A 25,705-nucleotide genomic window follows, 5' to 3' on the forward strand; every position below is an offset into this window, starting at 1 on the left:
AGAGAGAGAGAGAGGAGAGAAGGAGCTGGAAGCATCAACTCCCATATGTGCCCTGACCAGGCTAGCATTTTATAGACGACTCGACTCGTGGGCTTTTCTCGCTCTCTCTGAGGGCCTGACCTTTGCCCCAGATGGCTAGAAGCCTCCCTCTTTCGGGATAAGATCGGGAGGTGCCGACAGGAAGAACAGGCACCCTTCAGCTTCTGACAGGCCTAATAGGATTACACAGCAAGATGCCAGACTGCTGGGCCAGGCTGTGGTCTGGAGAGTGGATCTTTCCACCTCAGCCTTTCCTGCCCCCTCCTCGATGTCCAGGGCAGGCTCCCCGGGGACCTCCTGTCAGGTGCCCCTCCGCGGGAGCCCCCAGCACCAGACAGCAGCAAAGCGCCAGAAGCGTCCACTCCTTGTTCCAACCCAGGAAGGACAGCACAGCGCTGCCCCACATCTCCCTCTGGGCTTTGTCCCCAGAGAGGGAGGAGAGTCTGGGGCAAGCTGAGGGGACCGCCACCTGCACCTCACCTAGTTGCGCGGGTCTCTGGGCGCAAGTCACCTTCAGGTGCTGTCCTGGCTCAGTCCCCGTCCCATCACAGTCAGCTGAGCATCTCCAGGGAGGTCAGGCAGGCGCTCTCCGGGTTCCAGTGTGACCTCTGGGGTGGGGGCTGGGGACGAACTGGCTGCCATGGGTGCAGGGGTGGTATATATAAGTGACCCGAAGGCAAAGGCCAGTGGCCGAGGACCAGGCAGTCTCATGGCCTGCAGCCAGCGACAGCCGAGTCAGGAACGGAGGCATGGTTGACCCACTGCAGACAACGGGTGTGGAGGGCGTCAGCAGGACTCTGGTGGAAGGTGGCCCCGGGGCACTGCGCTTGGGGCCTGCTGGCGCTGCCAGCACGTGCCCAAAGACCAGTGTCGGGCCACACAGTCACAGGAACCACGTTTTAGGGAAAAGAGCTAAGAGAATCTTCTAGGCCAGGGCTGCAAGCTAACCTTGTCCTCTAACCTGGAGGTCCTCCACAAACAAAGAAATCACATTTCTCCTTCCAGCTGAGTGGCCTCGTGAGATCGGGACACGCGTGCAGGGGGAAGATGCAAAGTCCCTGGGGCACCCGCAGCAGGCCAGCCAGGCGCTGGGCTGGGGGGGGGGCAAGCGGGTGGCCCTCAGCCCCCCACCTCGCTGGTGCAGATGGAGGCCTCCCTCCCGTCCGCCTCGGGCGTGTCCCGCAGCGCCCTGCGCAGCACGGCCCCCAGCGGCTCCCGCGCGCCCCGGCGGCTGCCCACCAGGAAGTAGATGAGCGGGTTGGCGCTGCTGCTCATGGCGGAGGACAGGCGCGACAGGCCGCTGTACAGCAGCACCACCTGCTCCTGCAGGCGCAGCCAGAAGAGGAGGAACCAGTAGAGGCCGAGGGGCAGGGCGCAGACCAGGAACACCAGGACCGAGGCCAAGATGACCACGTACAGCCGCGTGGGCCGCCGCCGCCAGCGCTGCGAGCTCCTCCGCACGCGCACGAACAGGATCAAGCTGGATGCGGTCATCACGGGGGTGAAGATGCCCATGATGAGGGCGCTGAGGACCAGGTCCACCGTGAAGCAGGGCGTCCTGGGCGCCTGCCAGAGGTTGGAACAGAAGATGGAGGCCAGCGTGTTGGTCACGAGAGCCAGCGCCCAGAGCCCCGCGCACACGCAGGTCGACAGGCACTGCGTATGGTGGCTCCTGTACCAGACGGGGAAGAGGACGGAGAGGCAGCGCAGCGTGCTGATGGCCGTCAGCAGGCTCAGGCCGGAGGTGTAGGCAAAGTACTTCACCCGCCGCAGCACCTCGTAGGCGACGGACTGCGCGCGCACCTGCGGGAGGGTCTCCAGACAGAGCAGGGAGGCCATGCAGAGCAGGAAGAGGAGGTCGGCCGCCGCCAGGTGGACCACGTAGGTGGTGCAGGGGGTCCTCCGCACGCGGCAGCCCAGCAGCCACACCACCAGGCCGTTGCCTGTGATGCCACACACGCAGCTGAACATGGCCAGGGCGCTCAGGACCCAGTAGGCCACGTCCAGCGTGCTCGTCCCAGGGCTGCTCGAGGTTGATGCCGGGGTCTGGCTGTCGTTCAGAGTCTGGGTCATCCTGTGGGAGGAAGATGGACCAGTCTGAGATTCTGGGCGGCGTGGGCCGGGGGGCTTCTGGGAGTCCCCAACACCGAGTGTCCTGCTTCAGGGCTCTCACACTTTTGGCAACAGGCCACACCCAGGAGGCCCGACCCTTTCCCCTCGCCTGGTGACTCCCATCCCTCCTGAACCTGCCACAAGGTCCTCCATTGCTTGGCAACTGAGCTATTTTAATGCCTGAGGCAAGGCCATGGAGCCATCCTCAGTGCCTGGGGCCAACTTGCTCCAACCCATTGAGCCATGGCTGCAGGAGGAGAAAAGAGAAATATATATAGAGAGAGAAGGGAGGAGGGAAGGGTGGAGAAGCAGATGGTCATTTATCCTGTGTCCCCTGACCCTGAATCGAACCCGGAAGGTTCATACGCTGGGCCGAAACTCGACCACTGAGCCAGCTGGCCAGAGGTTCTCTATTTTGAGTTTAGTTTTTCAATCACAAGGAGGCATTGATTGATTTTTATCAAAGGCTTTTCCAACATCTATTAATATCAATAGTATCATTTTTCACCTATAAATCGTCAAATCCTGTGAATTCTTTTAACAGTGAACTTCAGGGTGCAAAGAGTGGAATTAATTACCCCCTCACTTTGTGGCACTCCAGGATTATCAGGCTGAAGTAAAATAAAATCATTTCTGATTCTTCCTTCATCTCCATCCCAAGGCCTACCCCCCCCCCCCCATGGCATTTGCCTGGGAGTGTTTTAATTTACATAAATGTTGTGAATTAGAATTCTTGCTTTTTTTCCTTTAGTCAACAGTATGTTTTTATGCCCTGGCCTGGTAGTTCAGTGGTCAGAGCATTGTCCAGACATGCTGAGGTCGCAAGTTTGATCCCTGGTCAGGGCGCATACAAGATTCAACCAGTGAATGCATAAATAAGTGGAACAACAAGTCAGTGTTTTTCTCTCTCTCTCTCTGTCTCTCCTTCTTCCTTCTCTCATATCAATCAATAAAAATTAAATAGAAAACAGCCTGACTGGGCGATGGTGCAGTGGATAGAGCGTCTGCCTGGGATGCTGAGGACCCAGGTTTGCTACCTGCTCAATTTTGGTATAACCAACTTCCCTACATTTTTCACCCCAAAATGTGCCTTTTTTTTTCTTTTACAGAGAGAGAGAGTCAGAGAGAGGGATAGACAGGGACAGAGAGATGAGAAGCATCAATCTATTAGTTTTTTGTTGCGTGTCGCAACACCTTAGTTGTTCATTGATTGCTTTTTTTTTTTTTTTTTTTTTTTTTATTCATTTTAGAAAGGAGAGAGAGAGAGAGAAGGGGGGAGGAGCAGGAAGCATCAACTCCCATATGTGCCTTGACCAGGCAAGCCCAGGGTTTCGAACCGGTGACCTCAGCATTTCTAGGTCGACGCTTTATCCACTGCGCCACCACAGGTCAGGCTGATTGCTTTCTTATATGTGCCTTGACCGCGGGCCTTCAGCAGACCGAGTAACCCCTTGCTTGAGCCAGCGACCTTGGGCTCAAGCTGGTGAGCTGTTGCTCAAACCAGATAAGCCCGCGCTCAAGCTGGCGACTTCGGGGTCTTGAACCTGGGTCTTCCGCATCCCAGTCCGACGCTTTACCCACTGCGCCACCGCCTGGTCAGGCCAAAATGTGCCTTTTTGATCTGAAGTCATCCCCTATCCCTAAGTGAAAAAGATATTCTCTTAGATATTTCTCTGTGACTTTGATAGTTTTTCCCATTCAGAGTTTGGTCTTGAATCTGCCCAGAATCTAGTTGTAAGTGGGATAAAGAAAGGATTTTCCCTCCATGCCATGAGCCACTTTCCCCAGCACCGCCTCCTAACTAGCTGGCCTGTCCTGCCCCTGGTGACTTCTCACATTCTTGTTTATTCACGGGGATAGTTTTACACTCTCTGTTCTAATTGGTTTGTCTGTCTGTCCCTACATAGTTAGAAAAATATACATGTGTATATATACAGTTTTTTTTTTTTTTTGCATTTTTCTGAAGCTGGAAACGGGGAGAGACAGTCAGACAGACTCCCGCATGCGCCCGACCGGGATCCACCCGGCACACCCACCAGGGGCGACGCTCTGCCCACCAGGGGGCGATGCTCTGCCCATCCTGGGCATCGCCATGTTGCGACCAGAGCCACTCTAGCGCCTGGGGCAGAGGCCACAGAGCCATCCACAGCGCCCGGGCCATCTTTGCTCCGATGGAGCCTTGGCTGCAGGAGGGGAAGAGAGAGAGACAGAGAGGAAGGCGTGGCGGAGGGGTGGAGAAGCAAATGGGCGCTTCTCCTGTGTGCCCTGGCTGGGAATCGAACCCGGGTCCTCCGCACGCTAGGCCGACGCTCTACCGCTGAGCCAACCGGCCAGGGCCCAGTTTCTTTTTTTTAAGTGAGAAGCAGGGAGGCAGAGAGACTTCCGCATGTGCCCTGCCCGGGATCCACTGGGCAAGTCCTCTCTGGGGCAATGCTCTGCTCATCTGGGACTTGCTCCGTTGCTCACAACCAAGCTCTTTTAGAGCCTGAGGCAAGGCCATGGAACCATCCTCAGCGCCCAGGGCCAACTTGCTCAAGCCATTTGAGCCATGGCTGTGGGAGATGAAGAGAAGAGAAGGAGAGGGGAGAGGGGGTGGAGAAGCAGATAGTCACTTCTCTTGTGTGCCCTGACTGGGAATTGAACCTGAGACTTCCACATGCCAGGTCAATGCTCTACCACTGAGCCAACTAGCCACATATATATATGTGGTCTCATGCAGGCTGAGGGGGTTGTTAGCTGACGGCTGCTCCATAGCTGTCCTTTGCTGAGTTCCATGGCGTTTCGTCCTGTGCACAGTTTAGTTTTCAGCCTAATACTCAAGGGAACCCCCCGGGCGGATTTTTGGAGTCCTTTCTCCTAGTTGGTCACCGCCTTCTCTCTGGTTCTCCGTCTCACAGGTGCCAGCCACGTCCGTCTCCCCAACTGTTCACTTCTGCCTCTGCAGCTCAGGGGGAGCACCACGTCTGTCTGTCTGGCTTTCCCATCCCTGTGCCTCTGCCTAGAAAGCATGTGTGGCGGAAGCTGGGGCCATCACAGGGCTCACCTCTTCTGTTCCTCTTCTCTTCCGACTCCCAGTCCCAGGATGCCTCCGGTCCCAATATCGGGACAGTCGTTTCTTAGGGTCCCTCCAGTTATCTGGTTGTTTCTGGCAAGTGGGCTGGCCCACGACCAGTCCCTCCGTCGTGGCCACAGACAGAGATGCCCTCCGTTACATCCTCCTGTTGTCTGTTGCTGGAGTTGATGTCACAGATTTTTGTTAACCAGGCAATTGTCCTGATGACTCATTTTATCATCTCCATCAATGTGTCTGTTGAATGTTTTGATTTTCCACGCGGCGGTCTTCATTCCTCTGATTTATTCATTTTTTTTCATGTCTTCTAGCGCAGCCCAGAGCATCCAGTACCCTGATGAACGATGACGGGACACGTGTCCTTCTTCCCCATCTTAAACAGGATGTGTCCACAGCCTCACCCTTTGATACGGTGTTTCCTCCAAGTTTGTGGTCTCGTCTTTGATCACGTGGAGAACATTCCTCTGCTAGCTTTCTGACAGTTTTTATCCTACGTGGGTGGTAAAATTTATCACTATTTTTTCTTGTGCATCTACATAATCATTTTTTCCCCTCCTTTAGTCTATTTTTGTGGTGAACAGAGAGTGACAGGCTTTCCAATGCTTAGTCATCCTTTTAGTTCCAGGATGAATCATTCTGTTTGCTCTGTTTCCCCTGCCCGGGAGCTTGGACTTTTTTTTATTTTTTAAAGCAAATTTTCATCCGTCTTCATAAGTGAGTTGGCCCATCACTTTGCCTTCCGGTGCTATCTTTCTTTCTTTTTGTTTTTTTGTTTCAAAGCTGTAAGGTTATCCTTACAGCTTCATAAAAGGACTTGGAGAGATCGCCCCTTTTCTCTGCCCTCTGGAACAGTTTGTATCATGTAAGGATTATCTTTCTTTGAAGGTTTGGCAGAAGGCAGAGCCATCTGGTCTGGTGATTTTCATGTGTGAGTGGATATGCACAGCTTTGGAAAGAAGGAAACCCTACTATAACTCCAGTTTATTTAAGGGTTTAGGGCTGTTTGGTTTTCAATCTCTTCTTGAGTGGAAGTAAGATAATTTTTCTAGAAAATTGTTCACACTTTCTGGTTTCATGTTTATTGGTATAATATTTTTGTAACTTTTAAAAGTTTAATTCTATCTGCTATTTTTTTTTATTCTTTTGTTTCATTTCCTTTATCAGTTTGCTAGAGGCAAACTGTATTTTGAGGGGAAAAAATTTTTTTAAATCATCATGGGCTTGGCCGGGTAGCTCAGTAGGTTAAAGTGTTGTACTGACATACTGGGGTTGAGGGTTTGATTCCCCAGTCAGGGCACATACGGAAAGCGATGTTTCTGTCTCTTTCTCTGTCGCTCTCCCTTTCTCTCTCCCTAACAAGCAATTTAAAATATAAAATCATCCCTGTTGCTATTTTGCTTCCAACCTCCACAAGAGCCCTTTGGCTACAATTGAAAGTCTCTTTTTTAGGTTCAACACAAAGTTAAATAATATTTATCAAACTTATACTATGTACCAGATACATAGTGTTATACACACACACACACATACACATATGCATATATAATGTGCACATATACATACTCATAGCATACACACAGCAATATACATATATGACACATATAAACATAGCACATATACACGTGCACACACACATACACAACGTACATGTATGTATGTCTACACACACAGCACATGCAGCAGTGACCGCAATGGACAAAGCCCGTCCTCAGAGAACTCAGAGTCCAGGAGAAGGATCACACAGTGAGACACAGTTAGTTACTTGCTACCACGGTGGGAGGGAACTAAGAAGTGGGGCTCAGAGCGCGGGTGGGTGCCGGGTGGTCCTGAGGGAGGAGGGCAGCTGGGAGAGCCCAGGTGAAGGGCATGCGGAAGGACCCGCGAGGCTCTTCCCAGAGGGGACCTGTGTCTCCCTGGCCACGCCCTCGCCAATGGGACCCCTCCCAACGCTGCAGGGCTCTGCCAATATGGCCCACTCAGAGGCCACACCAGGGAGGTTTTGGGCAGCTTTCCCAGCAGAGAGGACATACACAAGGCCACCTGCAGACCTTATGACTTGGGACCAACGTCCCTAGCCCACCTCCCCACACACATCGGGCCCAACCTTGCCCTTGTCTGCTCTGAGTTAGGGGTTCCGGGCCTTGGCAGGGAACCTCAGAGCACCCGGGCCTCTTCCCAGCGGCCACTAGGTGTCCACCCTCATTCAGCACTGGCTCAGGGTGGCAGAGGGGCCAGCGGAGAGACACTGCTGCCTCCCTGGAGAGGACGCTCTGAGGGGCGTGGTCGGTTAGCAGGAAGGACGCAGCTTTCCACGTGAAAACTGTTCCTGAGTGGGGGACGGGTGCCCCAGGGGAGCTGCTATGTGAAACTCGAACCGATCACGGCGGGACGAAGGGAGAGAGCGCCAAGGGGCGGGCGGGGCTGGCGATTTAGGTGCGCAGCTCCAGAAGAACCCCAAGGGGGCGACACTCATCAGGGAGACCCCCAAATGCACCGAGGAGCCAGCTGTGGAGTCAGGGAGTGCCATGGCCACTTGAGCGTGTTAGATGTCATAGGGGCAGAGAGATGAGACAAGGAGGCAGAGGTGTCTTCTTGCTCTTTATTGCTACAAGAAAGAGGCCGGGGAGGGCTGGAGTTTGGTTTGAGAGGTGAGGGGACCCGACGTGGCAGAGGGGTGGGCCCAGCAGGGAGCTGGGGTGTCACCGAGAGAAGTGGCTGCGCTTGTGGGGCATGAGGTAGGAGGATGGTGCTGTTCTTCTTTTTGAGCGAAAGCAGAAGGGAGGTCAAAGATTGGGACTGAAGAAGGAGGAGAAGGACTCAGGAGGTCTGAAGAGAGAGAAGCCCTTGTCCCGACTGCTGTGTCCTGAATTGTGTCCCCCTCCAAATTCACCCATCGGTGCCCTGACCTCCAGTGCAATTCTATTTGGAGATGAGACCTCTGAGGAGGTGATTAAGGTTAAATGAGGTCATAAGGGTGGGGCCCTGATCTAATAGGATTAGTGTCCTCTTATAAAGAGACACCAGAGGGTGTCCCCTCCCTCCCTCCCCCCACCATGGGAGGATGGTCATCTAAGGCCAACAAAAGAGCTCTCAGCATGGGCCAAATGGCCAGCACCTTGATCTCAGACTTCCGGTCTCCAGACTGTGAGAAATAAATGTGTGTTGTTTGGCCCCCCCGCCCCCATTTGTGGTATTCCGTTATGGCCGCCTGAGCGACTAATGCACGGACTGAAAGGAACTCCTGACTGGCAAATATTTCCTAATCAGAGCAAACGAGACATGCACGGCGTGAAAATGGGCCACATGGTTCTCAGTGTCCGTCATCTCCACAGTGATGGGACCTGGGCCGTGGTGGTGGGGGGGTGCGTGTCTCCATCACGCTGGAATCAGGTACTGGCACACACACTGGGTGCTCAAAACATGTGGAGTGGTCCCTAGGCTAAAAGTGCTAGCCTGGGTGCCCCGCACCAGGCACCCTGGCCCTCCTTCCCTCTGCATGGTCTTGCCACACTGGTTCAGGGGGCATGTCGCTTGGACTATGAGGCTACAGTAGGCCCGTGTCTCACGTGACCCCTCTCCGTATCCCCCGGGGCCTGCACAGAGCAAACACTCAGTAATGACTCGTTGATGGATGACGGCTGAAAATATAGACTCTATCGCACTAGCTTTTAGTCTACATTCCTGTCCCCTAAAGTCCCGTCTGAATTTTTGTCTGTTCCATCGGAGACTTGTGGAAATAGTTGTGTTTCCCACAACTATTACCATAATTGTCCAGTGCTCCTTGTACTTCCAATATTTAAAACATCGCCCAGATGGAATGCCGACACAATCTTATCTTAAAAGGTTCAAATGGTGAAGAAAAAAATAAGATCTCTGTCCAGCCCTCACCCTGATGTCCCTGTTAATGGTGTGATTGTGTCCTTGAAGGTTTTTTTCTGCACACTTATAATTTTTTTTTTTTTTTTTACATCATGAAAACATATTACCCGGTTGTTTCATAAGCTGCTTTTTAAAAGCCTAAGTGTATGCCTTCTCTTTAAACTGCGTTCCCAAGGGTCTGCATGTCGCACCTTCGTCCTGGCTCTGCCCTCACCCTTGGTGGGGGCTCTCCATGCGGCAGCACCCGTGGGTGATATGACCTTGAGATGGGTGTGAGGCAGACTTCATTAGCCTCGTTTCATTCGAAGGTGCAGGATCAGAGAGGTTGAGACACCTGCTTAAGTCACCCAGCTCACCTGGAGTGCCTGCCCCTGCCACGCTCTCCCGCCTCCACCCAGAGTGAAGACAGGGGGCCTCTTACCTGCTCCCGACGACGTAGCACGCGGTCCTTCAGGGAAGGGTGGCCGTTCCCCTCTGCGCGCTGGTGCTTGGGAGACTTCAGCAGGTCCCCTGGGCCCAGGCCTCGCAGCTGTCTTCCTCGGTGTCCTTCACCCCGGACCTCAGAAGAGCGCTGTCCCCAGCAGGACCCTTCAAGAACCTTGGCCTGGCTCCCTCTGAGAAGCCGGAAGGGGATTGGAGGTATAAATGCAGGGGGGGGGCCCACCCACTGGGAGGCCCGTGGAAGAGCAGGCTGGGGGCTAATGGGCCTGGCCAGGCAAGGCCGGGCTCCAGCTCAGGGCAGGGCTGGCATGCGGGGAAATGGCCGGGGCTGAGGGGCCGTGGGGAGCAGTGGGAGGCTCAGCCTTCTCCGGCACCACCCTGGCAATGCCTCCCTTCCCGGAGGCCGTCTGGGACAGCCCCGGAGCCCTCAGAGCATTAAGAGGCTCTCATCGGGAGCTAGGGTAGGGCGGCGGCGAGAGCAGGGCTCTTGTGGGCTAGGAGAGGTCATTATGTCCGCTCCAGCTGCCTGCACGGTGGGTCAGGGCTCTGGCTAATGGGCTCGCCCAGGCCTTGCACGCTGAGGGATGGGGAGGAAGGCGCACTGGCCCCGGAGTCCAGGACCTTACCTCAAGCCCGAGCCCGAGTTCTGCCCCTTGCTAGCTGGGGACCACGCAGTTTAGGTAACCTCTCTGAGCATCCACATCCTTACTGACATGCATGGACGCCCCCCCCCCCCCCGCCCGCCCTCTCTCAGCTCCCCTCCAGAATCATGGCGGTGTGTATGTGTGTGTGTGATTTTGTGTGTGTGTGTGTGTGTGTGTGATTTCACCCAAATGCTGCGCCAGGCACGTGGGAGGGGCGGGGTTATTTCAGCTCTGAATGGAGACCCTCTCTCACAATGGCCGCGCCCACTCTCGTGCCTGGTAAGTGAAGAATCCGGATGGAACTGGGTCCATCCATTTGACACCTCACCCGAATCGCGCGGCGGGCCAGGCGACCTGCTGGACGCGAGCAGGGGCTGGACGTTCGGAGCCCAAGGAACTGGAACTGCGTATCCATCCGCCGTGCCCCACCCCGGTGAGGAGGGAGGGGGTGTGGGGAGCGCTGGGAGAGAGGAAAGAGGGGGACCACAGACGTTGAAACTGTTACCGACCCCCGACCCCCGTTGGCAGCAGAGATGACTCAGGACAGGGAGGCTCCACTGTGCTCGTGGCCGTCCGCAGGGGATGTGGACCACCCTGATTTTACAGGAACCGCTCAGGCTGTCATAGGCTTTTATTCTGGGCTTGCTGGGCTGGGGCCATCGTGGACATCTTGCGTCCAGGAGGTGTGGCCAGCCTGAGAAGGGGCCAGGACCTCAGAGCTAAGAGACACGGGCAGACGGCCCAATAGAACCCGCGCTTCCGGAAGACAGGGATGCTCACGTTCTTGCACCTCCTGCTCCTGGAAGAGTGCCTGGTGCGGCCGTATGCTCTCGGTTCTCGACCAATTACAGATTCATGGCCGGGGTCCCGGCATCCAGGTGCCTGGATCTAGCTGTTCTCCCAGTTGTCCCCACCTGAACTTTCCAGTAACGCAGGCCAGTCCGGTGTGTGTGTGTGTGTGTGTGTGTGTGTGTGTGTGTTTCAGTGGGTATTCTGTAACTTGCAACCAAGAATCCTGACCAGGGAGGGAACTCACACCTGGGAGAGGCAGAGGCATCACACAAATCTCCATCCTGAGAAGTGAACTTGGCTGGCACTCCGGGGGGTGACACGACGACATACTCTCTGTGCCGGGAGGCAGGTCAGCTCTGCGCCTCCACCACCAGGGTGGCCGTTTTTATTGCTCTAAGCTCTCACGGGAGCCATTCGCCTGAAGTCCGAGGGAGGGCTAAGTCCCTCAGATCTGTGCCTGAGTAGGAACACCCTGATCCAGGGTTTAGATTCAGGGCCTGTGGCTCAGAAGCTGCCTTCAGCTCTCAGCCTGGTGGGTTTGGGTGAGACGGGCGTCCTTCTCTGTCCCCGGGCTCTGCCTGCCGTGCCAGGGCTGGGTGTGTGACTCGGGCCTGGCCGGTGGGTGCCGTCTCTGGGGCTTTGGTTCGAATCATCAGGAAAGGGGCGCTCTCTGCTAGGACTGCTGCGTTCATCAAATAGAAACGAGAACCTGCCATTTATTTATTCCTGAGAATAAATGCAACGCAGACAAAAGCAGAGACGAGACACAGGACACAAAGAGAAGTAACCTCGGGGACATCGTTTGAAGCCCCGCTCTGGCTACGTTTAAGGCGAAGGTCACTTCTGGAACTCCCCGCCCCGCCCCCACCTACCCTCTCTCCGCAGGCTAGATTAAACTCGGGTTTCTGTCCTTGCCACTGAACATCCTGATTGCTGTGGCATAAAAATCCGTCTATAAAACTAATCTATAATCGATCCTCTCTAGTGGCACGAAGCAGAGAAGACTGGCCACCTCCAGCTGGGGCCAGGGGCGGGGGATCGAGGGGCTGGCTGTCCTGGGTTCGCCGGGAAATGTTTGCGGAAATGATGGAAACGTTGTATACACACGGACTCGGAGATGGCAGACGCGAGTCCGCAGGCTGGCGTGTGGGAGATCGTCCGACTGTATAGCAAACGGGTGCCTTTTACTGTGTGTAAGTCAGACCGCAATTAAACCAATTAGAAAGTTCTTTTATTTTTTTGAAGCCATCTGTCTGAGTGGGTAAGCCTCTCCCAGCCTGCGCTGCCAGGAAACTTCGCGTTGGCATTCCGACTCGCTGAGGCAGAGTTTTCCGAGTCTTATTATGCGCACTGTGCCCTGCTGTTTTCTCCAAGCCCCTGCTGGCGGCTTGCCAGCCCCCACTGGCTTCAACAACAATATTTTGCACTTGCACTCAGTTGTCCCAGTTCGGCCAGAGTCTCCGCGGGGCGTTTGCAGGGCTGAGGCCTTGGCGGGACGTCTGAAGGGCCCGTTCCCGTGGACCCGGCTTCTCTCTGTGCCCCGGGAGGCCGGGCCGTGCATGCGCCCTTCCCTCCGCCCCGCCTCCCACTCGGAGCCCATGGTCCCTGGGAAGGAGGGATCCTCTTGGCTGAGGGCTGGGAACCAAGCTGTGCTTATGCCAAACGATCCTGGGCTTGAACATTCTGGCCTCCGGCATAAAACCCGAGAGATCACGAAGCCGCCGAGGGCAGGGACTCGGGAGAGCGGGGCGGGTGCCAGACCGGCATTCTGCTCCCGCTTGCTGATGAGGGAAGAGGGAGGCAGGAAAGAAGGGGCCTCCGCTTTCAGGCTATTGACTGTGCTGTCTGTTGACCACGTGCCCCCCCCCCCCCCCCCCCCCCCCCGCTTCGTTTCAGATGCCGACAGTCTGCGAGGGAGCTGGCCCTTTGGTTTCGGTTGAGTGTGGAATCCACCAGGGACGGCCCTTGGGCCGTGATGGGCGTGTCCTGTCTACTCCACGCACCTCCCCATCCCCAGCTCCTGGTGCTTTGCTGATGGGCTTGGTTGGGTTCCAGGGAAGCAGGATGGTTACCGTGCTGGAGCCTGTGGACGGGGCCCGGGGCTCTGGCCAGGGCTGCGCACCTGCTGGGATTGATTTGGCCCGGGAGCTCCATCTGCGAGCCCGGCTTCCACAGGCGGCGCTCACAGTTGCTGCCACGGAGCCTGCAGTGAGGATTGAACAAGGTCTGTAGGCGGGGCTCTCTGCACAGGGCCCACTGCACATAGTAGGTCTTTGATAAAATAGCACCGGTCCCCTGGGCCTGGGATGGGCTGTTCCCGTGAATGTCCCCCCTTCCGTGGCCACCTTCCTCCCTTCCCTCCAGCCCGAGCTCGGATGCCTGACCGCAGCACTCGGGGAAACTGAGGCACAGCAAAGCCGCGGGCTCCTGGCCTCCCCAAGACTCGCTCTGCCTTTGTCACTCAGCCCTTGCGCTGTCAGAAAGAGCGGGCTTCTCCACGGGTCTGCTTTTGTAGAGAAGGTGGTGACAGGAGGTATGAGAAAGCATCGAGCTCTGCCCTGCCCTGGCCGCCCTGGCCACCCCGCCCCGTCCCCCGTCACCCCCTGCATGTCACGTCCTGTGGGGGTAGAAAGTCGGGCTTGTCTGGCTCCCTACACGCCCCCTCGTTGGCGTGGCGGTACCCACTGCTCGAAACACAGTTCTGTTATTCTGCCGGCCAGAGCTGGTTGGGAAGAATGGTCAGCTCCCTGGCCCCAGACAGTTTCAGGTGAAAACCTGTGAGGCCCAGGGTCTCGTCTCCTGCCTTTTCCAGACACCCAGAAAGAAGGCGGCTTGGTGGGGGGCCGCCCGGGTCCAGCGGTGCTGTTTTGGGGGGTAGGGGTAGGGGCGGGGGCGGAGGACAGCCCATCGCCCCACCCTGGCGTGGCTCCCTGGCCTGCTTTAATAATTAAACACCGAAGGAGGGAGGAGGGAGGTGGTGGAGGCCTGCGGCTTCTGCTCGGCCAGTCATTTGTGCCATCCCCTCCATTAGCCCAGAAGTGAGGTGGTCCAGGGCGTGGGCGGGAGGTGCGTGGGCGGGAGGTGCGCAGACCGTCCTGGGACTGCGGGTGGTGGGCGAAGAGAAAGGCTGCTCCCCAGCATGACTGCAGTGATCGGCACACAAGAGGGGTCCACCGTCTGGGAGAGGCCCAGTGCCCGGGGCTCACCCCCAACCTCCCAGGCCTTGTGCCCGCTAAACGCGGGTTTGTGTTCATGCCCGGCGCGGCCCTTTGCTCACCTCTGGGCCCTGGTAGCGGGTGAGGGCTGCCCGCCCACCCGCGGGGCCTGGGCTCTGAGCCTCGGCAGGGAGGCCCCTTCAAGCTCCCTGGGACGGGGAGGGCAGCTCCCCACAAGTGTTCAAGGCTGGAGTCCTGGGGCAGAAGCTCCTGAGAAAGAGGTGAACTCCAGGCATTGGGGATCTAGGCCCCCAAATGACCCTCTCAGCCGCCTTCAGGCCTGGAAGGCATTTCCCTAGGTGGAATTATCAGGAAGCTATTGGCTGGGTGGATGGATCCTGGCCCACCTCCTCATGTGTGGCAGGACCCCACCTGGCTTCTCTGAGTCCCCAGACGTGACAGATGCAGTGGCCTCCAACCCCGCTCTTCTGCAATTCTCTGAGTGGTGGGGGCAGGGCACCCTCCTGCTGCTGGGAATGGGGGTGGGGCAGGCACCCAGCCTCTGTCACCCGAAGCTCTTGGAATCACATGGGGTCCCCTCTCTCCACAGAGCAGTGGCCTTGCTGGGAAGGGGAGCTCGGGAGCAATGGCCTGCAGGGGCCAGGAGGGACGAGTAAAGATGCCTGGGGGCTGGTCATCAGGGACATGAACGTGGGGGTCAGCCTGCAGCCCCCGTGCTGGGACCACCAGGGTAGGATGCTGGCTGTGGGCGGTGCTGTCCCCTTGATGAGCCGTTCACTCCTGCCCAGGATCGGACATAGGCTGTCCTGCGCTCTCTGCAGAGGAGAGGCCTGCTCTTGACCTGAGCCCCTGGGGCCTCGGCCCTGGTCTCTCCTCAGGCCCCAGCTGTGAGTGGGTTCCCTCAGAGCTTCCACAAGGGGGCCGGGGGCCTGGGCTGGACACCAGGAGCCCAAGGTAGGGCTGACCAGAGCCGAGGGGGCAGTCATACCACTTATCGACCTGGCCCTAGTGGAGGCCATTCCCTGTGAAGTAGGGAGGTGCTGGACACAAGGGGCCAGCCCTGTGTCAGGGGAGCAGAAGGAGATGTAGCCCCCACCCCACCCCAGTGGGACGTAAGGTGCTCCCACAGGCAGGGCTGCGGCAGCCTCACAGGGCCTGGCACCGGGCAGGTGTGAGGAAAACTGGGGTTCCCAGGGCAGGCGGGGTCCTGGGTGGGGGTGACAGAGGGCACTGGAGTCCACCCAGAGGATGGCATGGCTGACTCCAGCGGAGCAACGGACTCCCTGCCAGGAGAGGGAGCACGTCAGGGGGAGGACAGACCAGCCAGGGGAGGACAGACCAGCCAGGGGAGGACAGACCGTCATTGGGGAGGACAGACCGTCATCGGGGAGGACAGACCAGCCAGGGGAGGACAGACCAGCCAGGGGAGGACAGACCGTCGTTGGGAGGACAGACCAGCCAGGGGAGGACAGACCGTCATCAGGGAGGACAGACCAGCCAGGGGAGGATAGACCGTCATCAGGGAGGACAGACCAGCCAGGGGAGGACAGACCAGCCAGGGGAGGACAGTCCAGCCAGGGGAGGACAGACCAGCCAGGGGAGGACAGTCCAGCCAGGGGAGGACAGACCAGCCAGGGGAGGACAGTCCAGCCAGGGGAGGACAGACCATCATCGGGGAGGACAGTCCAGCCAGGGGAGGACAGACCATCATCGGGGAGGACAGTCCAGCCAGGGGAGGACAGACCGTTGTCGGGGAGGACAGTCCAGCCAGGGGAGGACAGTCCAGCCAGGGGAGGACAGACCAGCCAGGGGAGGACAGTCCAGCCAGGGGAGGACAGACCATCATCGGGGAGGACAGTCCAGCCAGGGGAGGACAGACCGTTGTCGGGGAGGACAGTCCAGCCAGGGGAGGACAGTCCAGCCAGGGGAGGACAGACCATCATCGGGGAGGACAGTCCAGCCAGGGGAGGACAGACCGTTGTCGGGGAGGACAGACCATCATCGGGGAGGACAGTCCAGCCAGGGGAGGACAGACCGTTGTCGGGGAGGACAGTCCAGCCAGGGGAGGACAGTCCAGCCAGGGGAGGACAGTCCAGCCAGGGGAGGACAGACCGTCATCGGGGAGGACAGTCCAGCCAGGGGAGGACAGACCGTTGTCGGGGAGGACAGACCATCATCGGGGAGGACAGTCCAGCCAGGGGAGGACAGACCGTTGTCGGGGAGGACAGACCATCATCGGGGAGGACAGTCCAGCCAGGGGAGGACAGACCGTTGTCGGGGAGGACAGTCCAGCCAGGGGAGGACAGTCCAGCCAGGGGAGGACAGTCCAGCCAGGGGAGGACAGACCGTCATCGGGGAGGACAGTCCAGCCAGGGGAGGACAGACCGTTGTCGGGGAGGACAGACCATCATCGGGGAGGACAGTCCAGCCAGGGGAGGACAGACCGTTGTCGGGGAGGACAGTCCAGCCAGGGGAGGACAGTCCAGCCAGGGGAGGACAGACCATCATCGGGGAGGACAGTCCAGCCAGGGGAGGACAGACCGTTGTCGGGGAGGACAGACCATCATCGGGGAGGACAGTCCAGCCAGGGGAGGACAGACCGTTGTCGGGGAGGACAGTCCAGCCAGGGGAGGACAGACTGTTGTCGGGGAGGACAGACCAGCCAGGGGAAGAAGCACAGGAACTGGGGGACAGAGCGGGTCACAGTGTGTGTAGGGTGTGTGTGTGAAAAGGCTGCCGTGAGGCCCCCTGTGGCCTGAGGATACCTCGGTGGGAACGAGACCACAGATAGGACAGAGGTGGTAGGATATAAAATGTTTATTGATGTACATTTATTGTCTTTCATAAAACATCCTTTGGCTACGCTGGGCCACTGTTCTTGGAGGTGGGCTGGAGTGGCCAGGCAGAGCCAGTGCCCACATCTGGGCGGGACTGGGGCCCAGAGACTGCTTGGGTGGCCCGCAGGCGCCGGAGGACCAGGCGCGGCAGCTGGGACACACCACGAGCTCCCGGAGCTGCCGGGGCTGGCTGGCACGGAGCCAGAGAAGAGAGTGACTTACCCACACTGGCTCCAGGTCCTTCCCGTCTCCACCTGCCTGATGCAGCCAGAAACACCCCCGTCAAAGTCACCACGGGGTTCATCAATGGGGCAGGGATGTCACTTGCAGGAAGACTGAGCCACAAGGCAGGTTACCCAGAGCCCTCTCCCAGACAACCCTCCTTCGTTCAGGTCTGCCACCAACACGGGCGGAGCGGACAGAGTGGAGAGGACAGGTATCCCCATGGCGGGGAGATGCCGGTGGCCCGACCGGTGACGATGCTGGCTGGGTCATTTTCAAGGAGGCCTCATTTAAAGGGGCAGGAGGAGGACAGGGCTTGGTGACCCCTCTCCCCTCTTTTCCAGACCAGCCGGGGGTGAGGAGAGCCCGCCACCTGGGGACAGCTTCTGTACAACGGGTCACTGAGGGAGGAGAATGGCCCGGAGCGGCCTGGCGAGGCCACAGCGTCGGTCAGTTTATAGCTGGTCGCTCAGCCCCTTGGCCACTCAGGGAGCCTCCAGCCCGGGGAGAAGGAGGCCTGAGGGGCGAGAGGCAGACTTCCTTCCTTGTGCTCGGGCATCAGGGCAGCTGCCCAGTTCCTGTTCCCTGGCCAAAGGGTCTCTGGAGGCCCCGGCTGCTCGGGCCCCCTGCCTCCCCTCCGGGTGCCCGCCACTCAGGAGGCGTTCCCAGAGGGGCACTGCATCTCCATGGCGACCGTGTTGGGAGTGCCGCCCCCGGCCTCCCCCAGCTCGGCTCCGTCTCGCAGGGCCCGCTGGAAGACCACCCTGAGAGGCTCCCACAGCCGCTGAGACTTGTCCCGCCCGGCCAGGAAGTAGACGAGGGGCTTGGCGCTGCTGTGGATGCAGATGCACAGGTCGGTGACGTACTCAGGGAAGGGGGCCGGGATCTGGAAGACCCAGGAGAGGAACCAGTCGATGCCCAGGTAGATGGAGGACACGAGGAAGACGGAGACCACGGCCAGGACGACGTGGTTGAGCTTGGCGGAGCGCTGGCGCCGCCGGGACCGGCACTCCACGTGCACGATGAGCGCCAGGCAGGGCAGCACCATGAGCGGGCAGAAGACCAGGAAGAGCAGGATGCCCAGAAAGACGTCCATGTGCCTGCAGGCCGCGCCGGAGGCCTGGCGGCTCAGGAACACGCAGAAATAGTTGTGGACGCCAGTGACCAGGAGTGACAGAGCCCAGAGCAGGGCGCACACCACGGCCGACAGGCGCTTGGGCCGCCGGCGCCAGTACCAGGCGGGGAAGACGACGGACAGGCAGCGCTCCGAGCTGATGGCCGGCAGGAGGCTCACGCCCGCCAGGAAGGTGCAGAGCCCCAGGACCCTGGACATGGCGCGGACGTACTCGGCGAAGGGGCCCAGGAAGCCCCCGGTGTTCAGGATGGAGAGCACCGCCTTGCTGAAGAGGTAGCCCACGTCGGCGCCGGCCAGGTGCAGGAAGTAGACGGAGAAGGGGCTCCTCTTGACGGAGAAGCCGAAGACCCAGAGCACCAGCCCGTTGCCCGCCAGGCCGCACAGGCAGAGGAGCAGGAAGATGTAGTTCATGACGGCCGGCGGCGGCAGCATGGCGATCTGCTCGATGGTCAGGAAGCCGCGGCTGTAGAGCTCCGGGGCCTCGCTCACGCCCGGACACATCTGCGCGGGCGCGGAGAGGAGGAGAGACCGGTGAGGCCGGCTGGGACCCTCCCAGAGCTGCAGCACCTGCGTCCGGGGGTGCTGGCCCTCACCACGGCCTGGCAGAACTCCCACGAGAGCAGATGCCTCCCCTGACTCCACAGAGAGCCTCTCCACTCTGGGACCCGGTGTCCGGAGCTAGCAGCCGACAGGAGGGAGGGACGGTGGAAATGACCCGTGGCTAATCAGGGCACGGGGTCACCCACCTGTCAGCACAGACACTGGTCAATGTCCACGCCACGCAAGGCGAGGAAGAGCCTTTTCTGGAGGGAAGGGGACGAGAGAGAGACAGGGCCAGTGAGCGCAGTGCGGTGCCCTGGGTGGCGCCGTGAATCGAACGCCAGCTAACGGAGGGTGTGACACTGGGATGCCCGTGGGAAGGGATGTGCAGACCCTGCACAGGTGACGGCATCGCGCCCCCAGGAGGACGCGCTGTGCTACACACGCGAGAAGATCCAGGCTCTTTGGGGACCAGGCTGCTTGGTGTCTGCAATTTACTTTCACATAGTTGTTGGGGGGGGGGGGAGTCTAGCCAGGGCTACAGAGAGAGAGAGAGAGAGAGAGAGAGAGAGAGAGAACGTGGGGAAAGTTCGACAGTTAATGACCAGCTGAGGGGTGTGTGGTGTGGTGTGGTGTGGTGTGCGTGTGTCATTTCTCCCAGGTTTTGTAGGCCTGCAGCAGTTCACACTGCAATGCGAAATATTTATTAAAACAATAAAGTCGTGGGTAAGTTACAAAACAAAACAAAAACAAAACAACAAAGATTGGGCCTGCCTCACAGTGGGATCAGAGATCCCTGAAGAGTCAGAGGAGGTGTTCTGCTGGGCCAGGGGGACCCCCTGGGATCTGGACCCGGTCCAGGGGTCCCCAGGGAAGGGGGGAGGAGACTGGAGGCAGCGCCTACGTATCAAGCTGGAGGGAAGCACCTGAGTATTTTAATAGTCGGTCTGACTGTTCGAATGCATCCAGGCGCCTGTCAGCCCTGCCTCGGGGTCCTGGCGGGCAAACAGATGTGTGGGTCAGATTGGTCAGGTGCAGGAAACAGATCAGTGTGGTGGGGGGCGTGGGGGCAAGCCGGAGAGCACCCCTCCCCCCGAGGAAGTGGGCAGCTGCTCTGCTCCAGCCCTGACCATCCTTCCCCCGCCCCCAAAGAAGCCAGAGGTCTCGATCGCAATGTGACTATCCTGACCTTTAAACGTTCACATTTCAGAAATGCTGTGCGGGCCAAACACAACACATCTACACTGTTGACTTCAGTCCCAGCTTGTTGATGTTGACTTTGACCTCTCACTCCAAGCGCAGCGGCTGCCCCGAGTGAGCAAGCCTGTCAGTCCGAGTCCCACACCCGGGCAGACATCACTAATCTATCTCAGCACTGTCGACCACACAGCCCGAACCTGACCTTGGCCCTGGCCCCTGCTCCCCACCCCCCTCCCTCCCCTTCTAAGGCCGGGTGTCAGTTCCCGTGGCTCCTGACTCTCCAAAACAAAACAAAAACAAAAACTAAACAATCAGAATGAAAAACACCCAAGCCCAACGGGAAAGTGCTCGGGGCAGGTCAGCCCTGCTTCCTGCCGAGGGGCCCCCAGCTCTCTGGCAGGGAGCTCAGGCCTGAGGGGTGGCTCTCTGGGCCTGACACCCCGTAATAAACGAGGAGGGGGGCTTTTGAGTCGGGCCACGGGGAATCGACAAGCGGGGACTGGAGGGTGTTGGCCAGATTTGGGGGAACCTTCAGGAGGTCAGGGCAAGCGCTGGAAGGGGCTTCCAGTCATCACCCATCACCCTCGAAGTACTTTTATTGGTTCAACATCTCCGTCCGTCCGTCCGTCAACCCCTCAGCTTGCTCTTTACTCAGACTTCCCTGCGGTGGCTTGGACCACTCCGGGCCACAGAGCAGCCTCTTATCAGCCTCCTCTCGGTCGGGGAATCAGACCTAGTCACTCGTGAGACCCGGAGCCCACACAAGCCCGTGGAGGGCCCGCTGCGACCCCTGGGTGGACTGAGCTGAGGGGCTGGGTCTGACTGGCTCACGCGGTGCCTCTCCGGCCTGCAGTCCCGGAGTCCTGGCTCTCTCCGGCCTGCAGGCCCTTCCTGGTCCTCGGAGCCAGGAGTCAGAGCGGGACAGCTGGTGAGTCACTGGGCGTGGAGCTGCCACCCCCAGACGCCGCCTTGTAGAATGCCCGCTCCAGAGCTGCCCGCCCCTCCCCGGCTCTGTCTTCCATCGGGGATTTCTGGAGCACCCCCCCTCTCTCCAGCCAGTCTCATCTCTGTCCCCTGTGGCTGCCACTTCACACTGGTCACTATCAGGAGGGGTGGGGGGGGATTCCCGGATCTGGAGGTCAGGGCCCTGGGCAGGAGGCCAAGCTCTGCCCTGACCTCCAGGCTCCCCACAGCCGAGCCACGACGGTGGAGGGGCCTCCATTCCCTCCGATGTGGACGGGCTGCACTACGGATGCTCGAAGCTCCTCCCACCTGGGGCGTGCTTTGCCTGAATGCAGGAAGCCATTCCAGAGTGTTCAAAGACCTCCCAGCAGAAGGGGTCCCGGGGCTGGGGGCTGTCTGGGTCTTGTCTCAGCCATGGCCGGTGTCTGAAGACAGGAGGCAAATGTGACTAAGACCCTGGCCTGAGGTGACACTGGCAGGGTGAGTTGGAGCAGGCAACGCTCCAGAGGGCACATGCCAGCAGGGCCAGCTCGGAGCCAGGCTCCCCAGGTGGCCGTGGGAAGCAGCCGATCACCCCTTCTCTGCAGGGGAGAGATAGAGGTCTCTGGTTTGGTAACAACACCCTCCCCCCCACCACGGGATCCAAGGGTGTCCGGTCCCCTGTGCTTGCCTCACTGTTGAGGACACTGGGGATCTGAGGGACCCCGTGACCAGTGTCTGGCCACACAGCCCTGAGGGGCCTTGCTGCCCACCTGTCGTTCCTCGCTAGAGGACGGCCCTGGGAGGTGGGGAGATGCTGGCCGGGTCTGCCTCCTCCCCCGCACCTGCCCCACCCACCGGGGGCGTGGAGCGTCCGCCTGTGCTGGGCACCGCCTCTGCCACTTGCCTTGTTCCTGTTGGTGGGATGGGTCTCCCAGGAGCAGTTTCCAGCCATCTCCAGGCTTGGGAAGTCTGGATTCCTCACGACTCTGCTCGCAGCTCACCGACCAGCACACCCCGCCTGGCAAAAGCAGGAAGGGCCACATCAGGGCAGCCGTGCCCTCCACCCCTTCCCAACCCCCTGCCCCCAGCCCCCTAGGACTCTCTTCTTAGAGGAAAGGCTGGCAAGCAATCGCCCAGCTTCCTGAGAGGCGGGGCCGTGCGAGAGCCGCGGGGATCATTCTGCTGAGTCCAGAGCAGGTCACCCTCCTGCGAGGGTGCCTCATTCACCCCTGCTGACACGCTGTGAGACCTCCGTGGGAGCCACACATATTTCCTGGGTCCCTCCTTTGTGCTCAGCCCATGGTGGGACACGGGTTCCTGGCAGTCAGTCCCAGAAGGCAGGGAGGCTTCCTGGAGGAGGCAGTCTTGGACTGGGCCTTGTGTTTGTAATGTGCTAAGATGTGTTTGGTCTTTCCCCTCTAGGTGCCTCGCAGGCAGGACAGCTCAGCCATCGTCAGCATCACCGTCACCACCATCAATGCCCCTGTCAATGAATGCCCGCCGGAAGCTGAGCACGGTGCCAGCTGGCCTACCACCCTCACCTTGTTTGGTCCTTGCCAGCTCTGAGGCAGGCATTGTCATTCTCCTTTGCTGGGGGCACCCAGGCTCAGGGAGGTGAGTCCACCTACCCGGGGCACCGGCCATAACCACTGCACATGCTGTAGCTTTGCAGGCTTGTGGGCAGTCGGAACTCCAGCAGCTGTGAGGGGGCAAGCCAGGCGGCCTCTGCCATGGCCCAGGTCCTTGGCCGGCAGAGGGGCGGCCGGACTCAGCCAGGGTGACCCGTCGGGGAGGCCTGGGAGTTGTGACAGTCTGGGACGAGGCTTTCCTGCCAGAGACCGGCTCACCCTCGCAGAGCTCACAGGTCCTTCCGGTCCGGGCCCCCCACCCTGAGCTCTGCCTCCGCAGGCCAGCACCCCTCCCTCCTACTGAGCAGGTGGGGAAATGGGCCGTGTGCAGAGAACGGGTCTTGTTGCCGCACAGCCTTGCTGAAGGCTGCTAGGCCCCTCCTCAGCTGGAGGAAGCCCCCGGCAGCGCCCAAGCCTTTAGGACTCCCCCGGAATTCCTTCTTCCACAGGCCGGGGGGGGGGCACCACAGGCAGCCTCCTCCACCTCCCCAGCTCGGGGGGCGGGGCATCAGGCATGCCCATCATTGGCCAGAAAGCTGGCCATCAGCGTGGGCTGCCAGCCCCTCCTTAACCCTTGCTACCACTCAGCCCACCCGGCAGAGAGGGCAGCCCCCAAGAACGCATTGGCTGGACCACGCCGCCCTGGACAGCAGCCTGGTACAGAGTGGGGGCTGTGTGGGTGCCCCAGTGAGGTGAATCACCGGGGTGGGGGGGAGCCCAGCAGACAAGAATAAGGGAGTTTGCGATGCACAGGCAGTGTGGGTTTGCAGGTCACGGTAAGGGCGAGTGTGCAACGTAACCCCCTCCCACCACGTCTGGACTCCAGTTGGGCCACGGTCCCCACTGCCGTGGGCAGGCCTCTTGTTTCTGCAGGTGCTGGGGCCTTGCTCAAGCTCTCTGGCGCCTGCCTGAGCCCGAAACCTACCATCTCCCCCGTCCTTTCTGGCCCCGGGGACACCCCCTGCACCGGGCCCCTTCCTCTCTGTGCCCTTCCAGGCATGCACCTCCCCTCAGGTCCGGGCTCCTGGTGTGGACCCCAGGGACGTCCCGACCCCGGAGAGCCTGCCCTTTTCCCGGGGCAGGTTAGACGCCCCACCACTCAGGTGTCCCCAAGGGCGGCTGGCTGGGACATGCCCCTGATGCCTGACTTGGAGCGGGCATGAGGTAGCTGCCGGGGCTCCGAGCTCGCCTCTGCCGGTGGATTCGGTGGGGGGGGTGCCCTGGTGTGTCCCTGAGCTGCTCGGGAAGAGCCATTGCACTCACGCAGAGAGTGCTAGAAGCCGAGTGGACCCCAGATGGGCCATAAAAAGACATGTGTGTGGCATGTGCACGGGACATGTGTGCGTGCGTGGGAGTGCGCGCTCCTCAGGTTGGGGTCTGGCTGGCCTGCGACGGAGCTGGCTTCCGCTGAAGTGGACAAAGGAAAGAAAAAAACCCAGCTGCCAGCTCAGCCCAGTCCTGAGCCTCCCCTCAAAGCACGGGCCCAAGGGCGGCCCGGACGGCCACCTGTCTGTCTCCTCCGGCCTCCGGAGCGCTCACCCCTCTCACCCCACCCCTGCCCCAGCCCCAGCCCCAGCCTATGCCGGGGGCCCCACGCAAGCCGGTCTTCCAGGTGGCCCAGGTGGGGACCAGCAGACCCCAGGTCTCCAATCAGTCCCCAGGCTGCCACTTGGGCTGGACCAGAGAGCATGAGCTGTCACTGTCCCTGACAAGGAATCTGCATTTTCTCACTCGGGCCACCTCCCACCCCCACCCCCAGGAGTCCTCTGCTAACAACTCGGACCGAAGAGGCTCATCTGGGGGGAGTGAGACTTTCCGGGAGATTTCACGGACGGCCTCCCTCCCATGCCAACTCCACATCAGGCGTCTCGGGCCAGGGAAGAGGTGGGACACGGTGGTCCAGCCTCCCGGGGCTGCCGAGGCTGGGCCCTCGGTGTCCACGCCGGGAGTGGGGGGGTGGCCCCATGCCCAGCCCCGAGCTCAGCTTTGAGGGAAGGAGGGAGCGTGGCAGTGGGGCGTGTACCGTGTGCGTGACAGTTGTGGGAGCCATCTCACCGAGCTTGGGACGCTGCCTGCTGGGTGTTCCCTCCCCACCCTTCCAGGCTCAGACAGCTGCTGGGGAGGGTGGTGGAGGGATGGAGGGGAAGCCCCCGCCCACCGGAGGACGGAGCGGACACTGGACAGGGAGGACAGCTTGGGGGTTGGGGCTGCCGGGACACCGGGGCCCGCCCCGCAGGAGGGGGCCTCTCAGTGGTCCCCGTGTTCCTGGGATGGGACTGCCGGGACACCGGGGCCTGCCCCGCAGGAGGGGGCCTCTCAGTGGTCCCCGTGTTCCTGGGATGGGACTACCGGAGCCTCCAGAATGCCGCAGGAGGCCCTCGGGGGGTGACAGCCCTCTCTGGGGTCTCAGGGCTCCGGCTTGGGGCAGTGTGGTTTCCGGGAGCTGTCTGCCCAGACGGTGCCCACCTCGCCCTCCTTCCCTACCCAGCCTTCGCCCTGCAGCCCGGTTCCTGGACCTCCTCCCTTCTCCGGCCCGAGGCCCCATGGAGTACCTGCAGCTGTCCTGATCCTGACCCTCCAGGCTCCCTCGGTGCCCTTCGCCTCCGGCCGGCTGTGACCCACGGGGCGGCAGGCCAGCGCAGAGCCCGGCTGGCCGGAGCCTCAGAAAACAAGAGCCCGGAGCGCGGAGAGCCCTCGGCTGCTGCTGGGGAAGACGGCTTTGGAAGCAGAACCCGCCCCAAACCCAATTCCAGGCCCGGCAGGAGGAGGAGGGGAGGAGAGGCGGGGGAGGAGGGGCCCAGCCCCGAGAGCCGGGATGAGGCTTCGGGAAGGAATGCCCTGCTCATGAGCCCCCCCCCCCCGCCCAGCCCCACTGGGAACTCATCTCTCTGCCTGGTGACGTCAGGTTGGCCCGAGCACTGTGGCCGGAGTCCAGCCGCTAATCTCCCGTGCATCCTGGAGAGAGGGGAGCGCCCGCTGTCCACTTTCCCGGTGCCTTCCACCCGCTCCCACTGGGCCCGTTGGGGCGCAGGCCCAGGAAAGGCG

General features: G+C 60.0%; 2 protein-coding genes across 2 annotated transcripts; both read right to left on the reverse strand.

The window, feature by feature from the left end:
• Nucleotides 1–1,158: 1,158 nt before the first annotated feature.
• On the reverse strand, nucleotides 1,159–17,436 carry MRGPRD (MAS related GPR family member D). The gene is made up of 8 exons (XM_066252859.1): nucleotides 17,347–17,436; nucleotides 17,017–17,180; nucleotides 13,100–13,180; nucleotides 12,680–12,758; nucleotides 10,514–10,645; nucleotides 9,522–9,767; nucleotides 8,274–8,290; nucleotides 1,159–2,113 (listed from the first exon to the last, which is right to left on the reverse strand). Exons 1-8 carry the CDS (start codon nucleotides 17,434–17,436, stop codon nucleotides 1,159–1,161), a joined length of 1,764 nt encoding a protein of 587 aa, XP_066108956.1.
• On the reverse strand, nucleotides 16,962–25,459 carry MRGPRF (MAS related GPR family member F). The gene is made up of 3 exons (XM_066254079.1): nucleotides 25,213–25,459; nucleotides 21,937–22,050; nucleotides 16,962–18,848 (listed from the first exon to the last, which is right to left on the reverse strand). The coding sequence occupies exons 2-3, from the start codon at nucleotides 21,982–21,984 to the stop codon at nucleotides 17,865–17,867; spliced, it is 1,032 nt and encodes a 343-aa protein (XP_066110176.1). The 5' UTR covers nucleotides 21,985–22,050; nucleotides 25,213–25,459; the 3' UTR covers nucleotides 16,962–17,864.
• Between the last annotated feature and the right edge of the window lie 246 nt (nucleotides 25,460–25,705).

Source organism: Saccopteryx bilineata, chromosome 1, assembly GCF_036850765.1.
Source record: "Saccopteryx bilineata isolate mSacBil1 chromosome 1, mSacBil1_pri_phased_curated, whole genome shotgun sequence".
Taxonomy (NCBI): Eukaryota; Metazoa; Chordata; class Mammalia; order Chiroptera; family Emballonuridae; genus Saccopteryx; species Saccopteryx bilineata.

Excerpts from the sequence above, each read along its gene's own strand:
- MRGPRD (XM_066252859.1), bottom strand. The coding sequence starts at position 17,436 with ATGGGGATACCTGTCCTCTCCACTCTGTCCGCTCCGCCCGTGTTGGTG. Across the intron at positions 13,181-17,016 it reads TCCAAGAACAGTGGCCCAGC|GCTCCGTGGCAGCAACTGTG; the intron begins GTAGCCAAAGGA and ends TCCTCACTGCAG. Across the intron at positions 12,759-13,099 it reads GGCCAAATCAATCCCAGCAG|CAAGCGGGAGCAGAATGCCG; the intron begins GTGCGCAGCCCT and ends TTCCCTCATCAG.
- MRGPRF (XM_066254079.1), bottom strand. The coding sequence starts at position 21,984 with ATGGCTGGAAACTGCTCCTGGGAGACCCATCCCACCAACAGGAACAAG. Across the intron at positions 18,849-21,936 it reads ATCCCACCAACAGGAACAAG|ATGTGTCCGGGCGTGAGCGA; the intron begins GCAAGTGGCAGA and ends GCGCCCGCGCAG.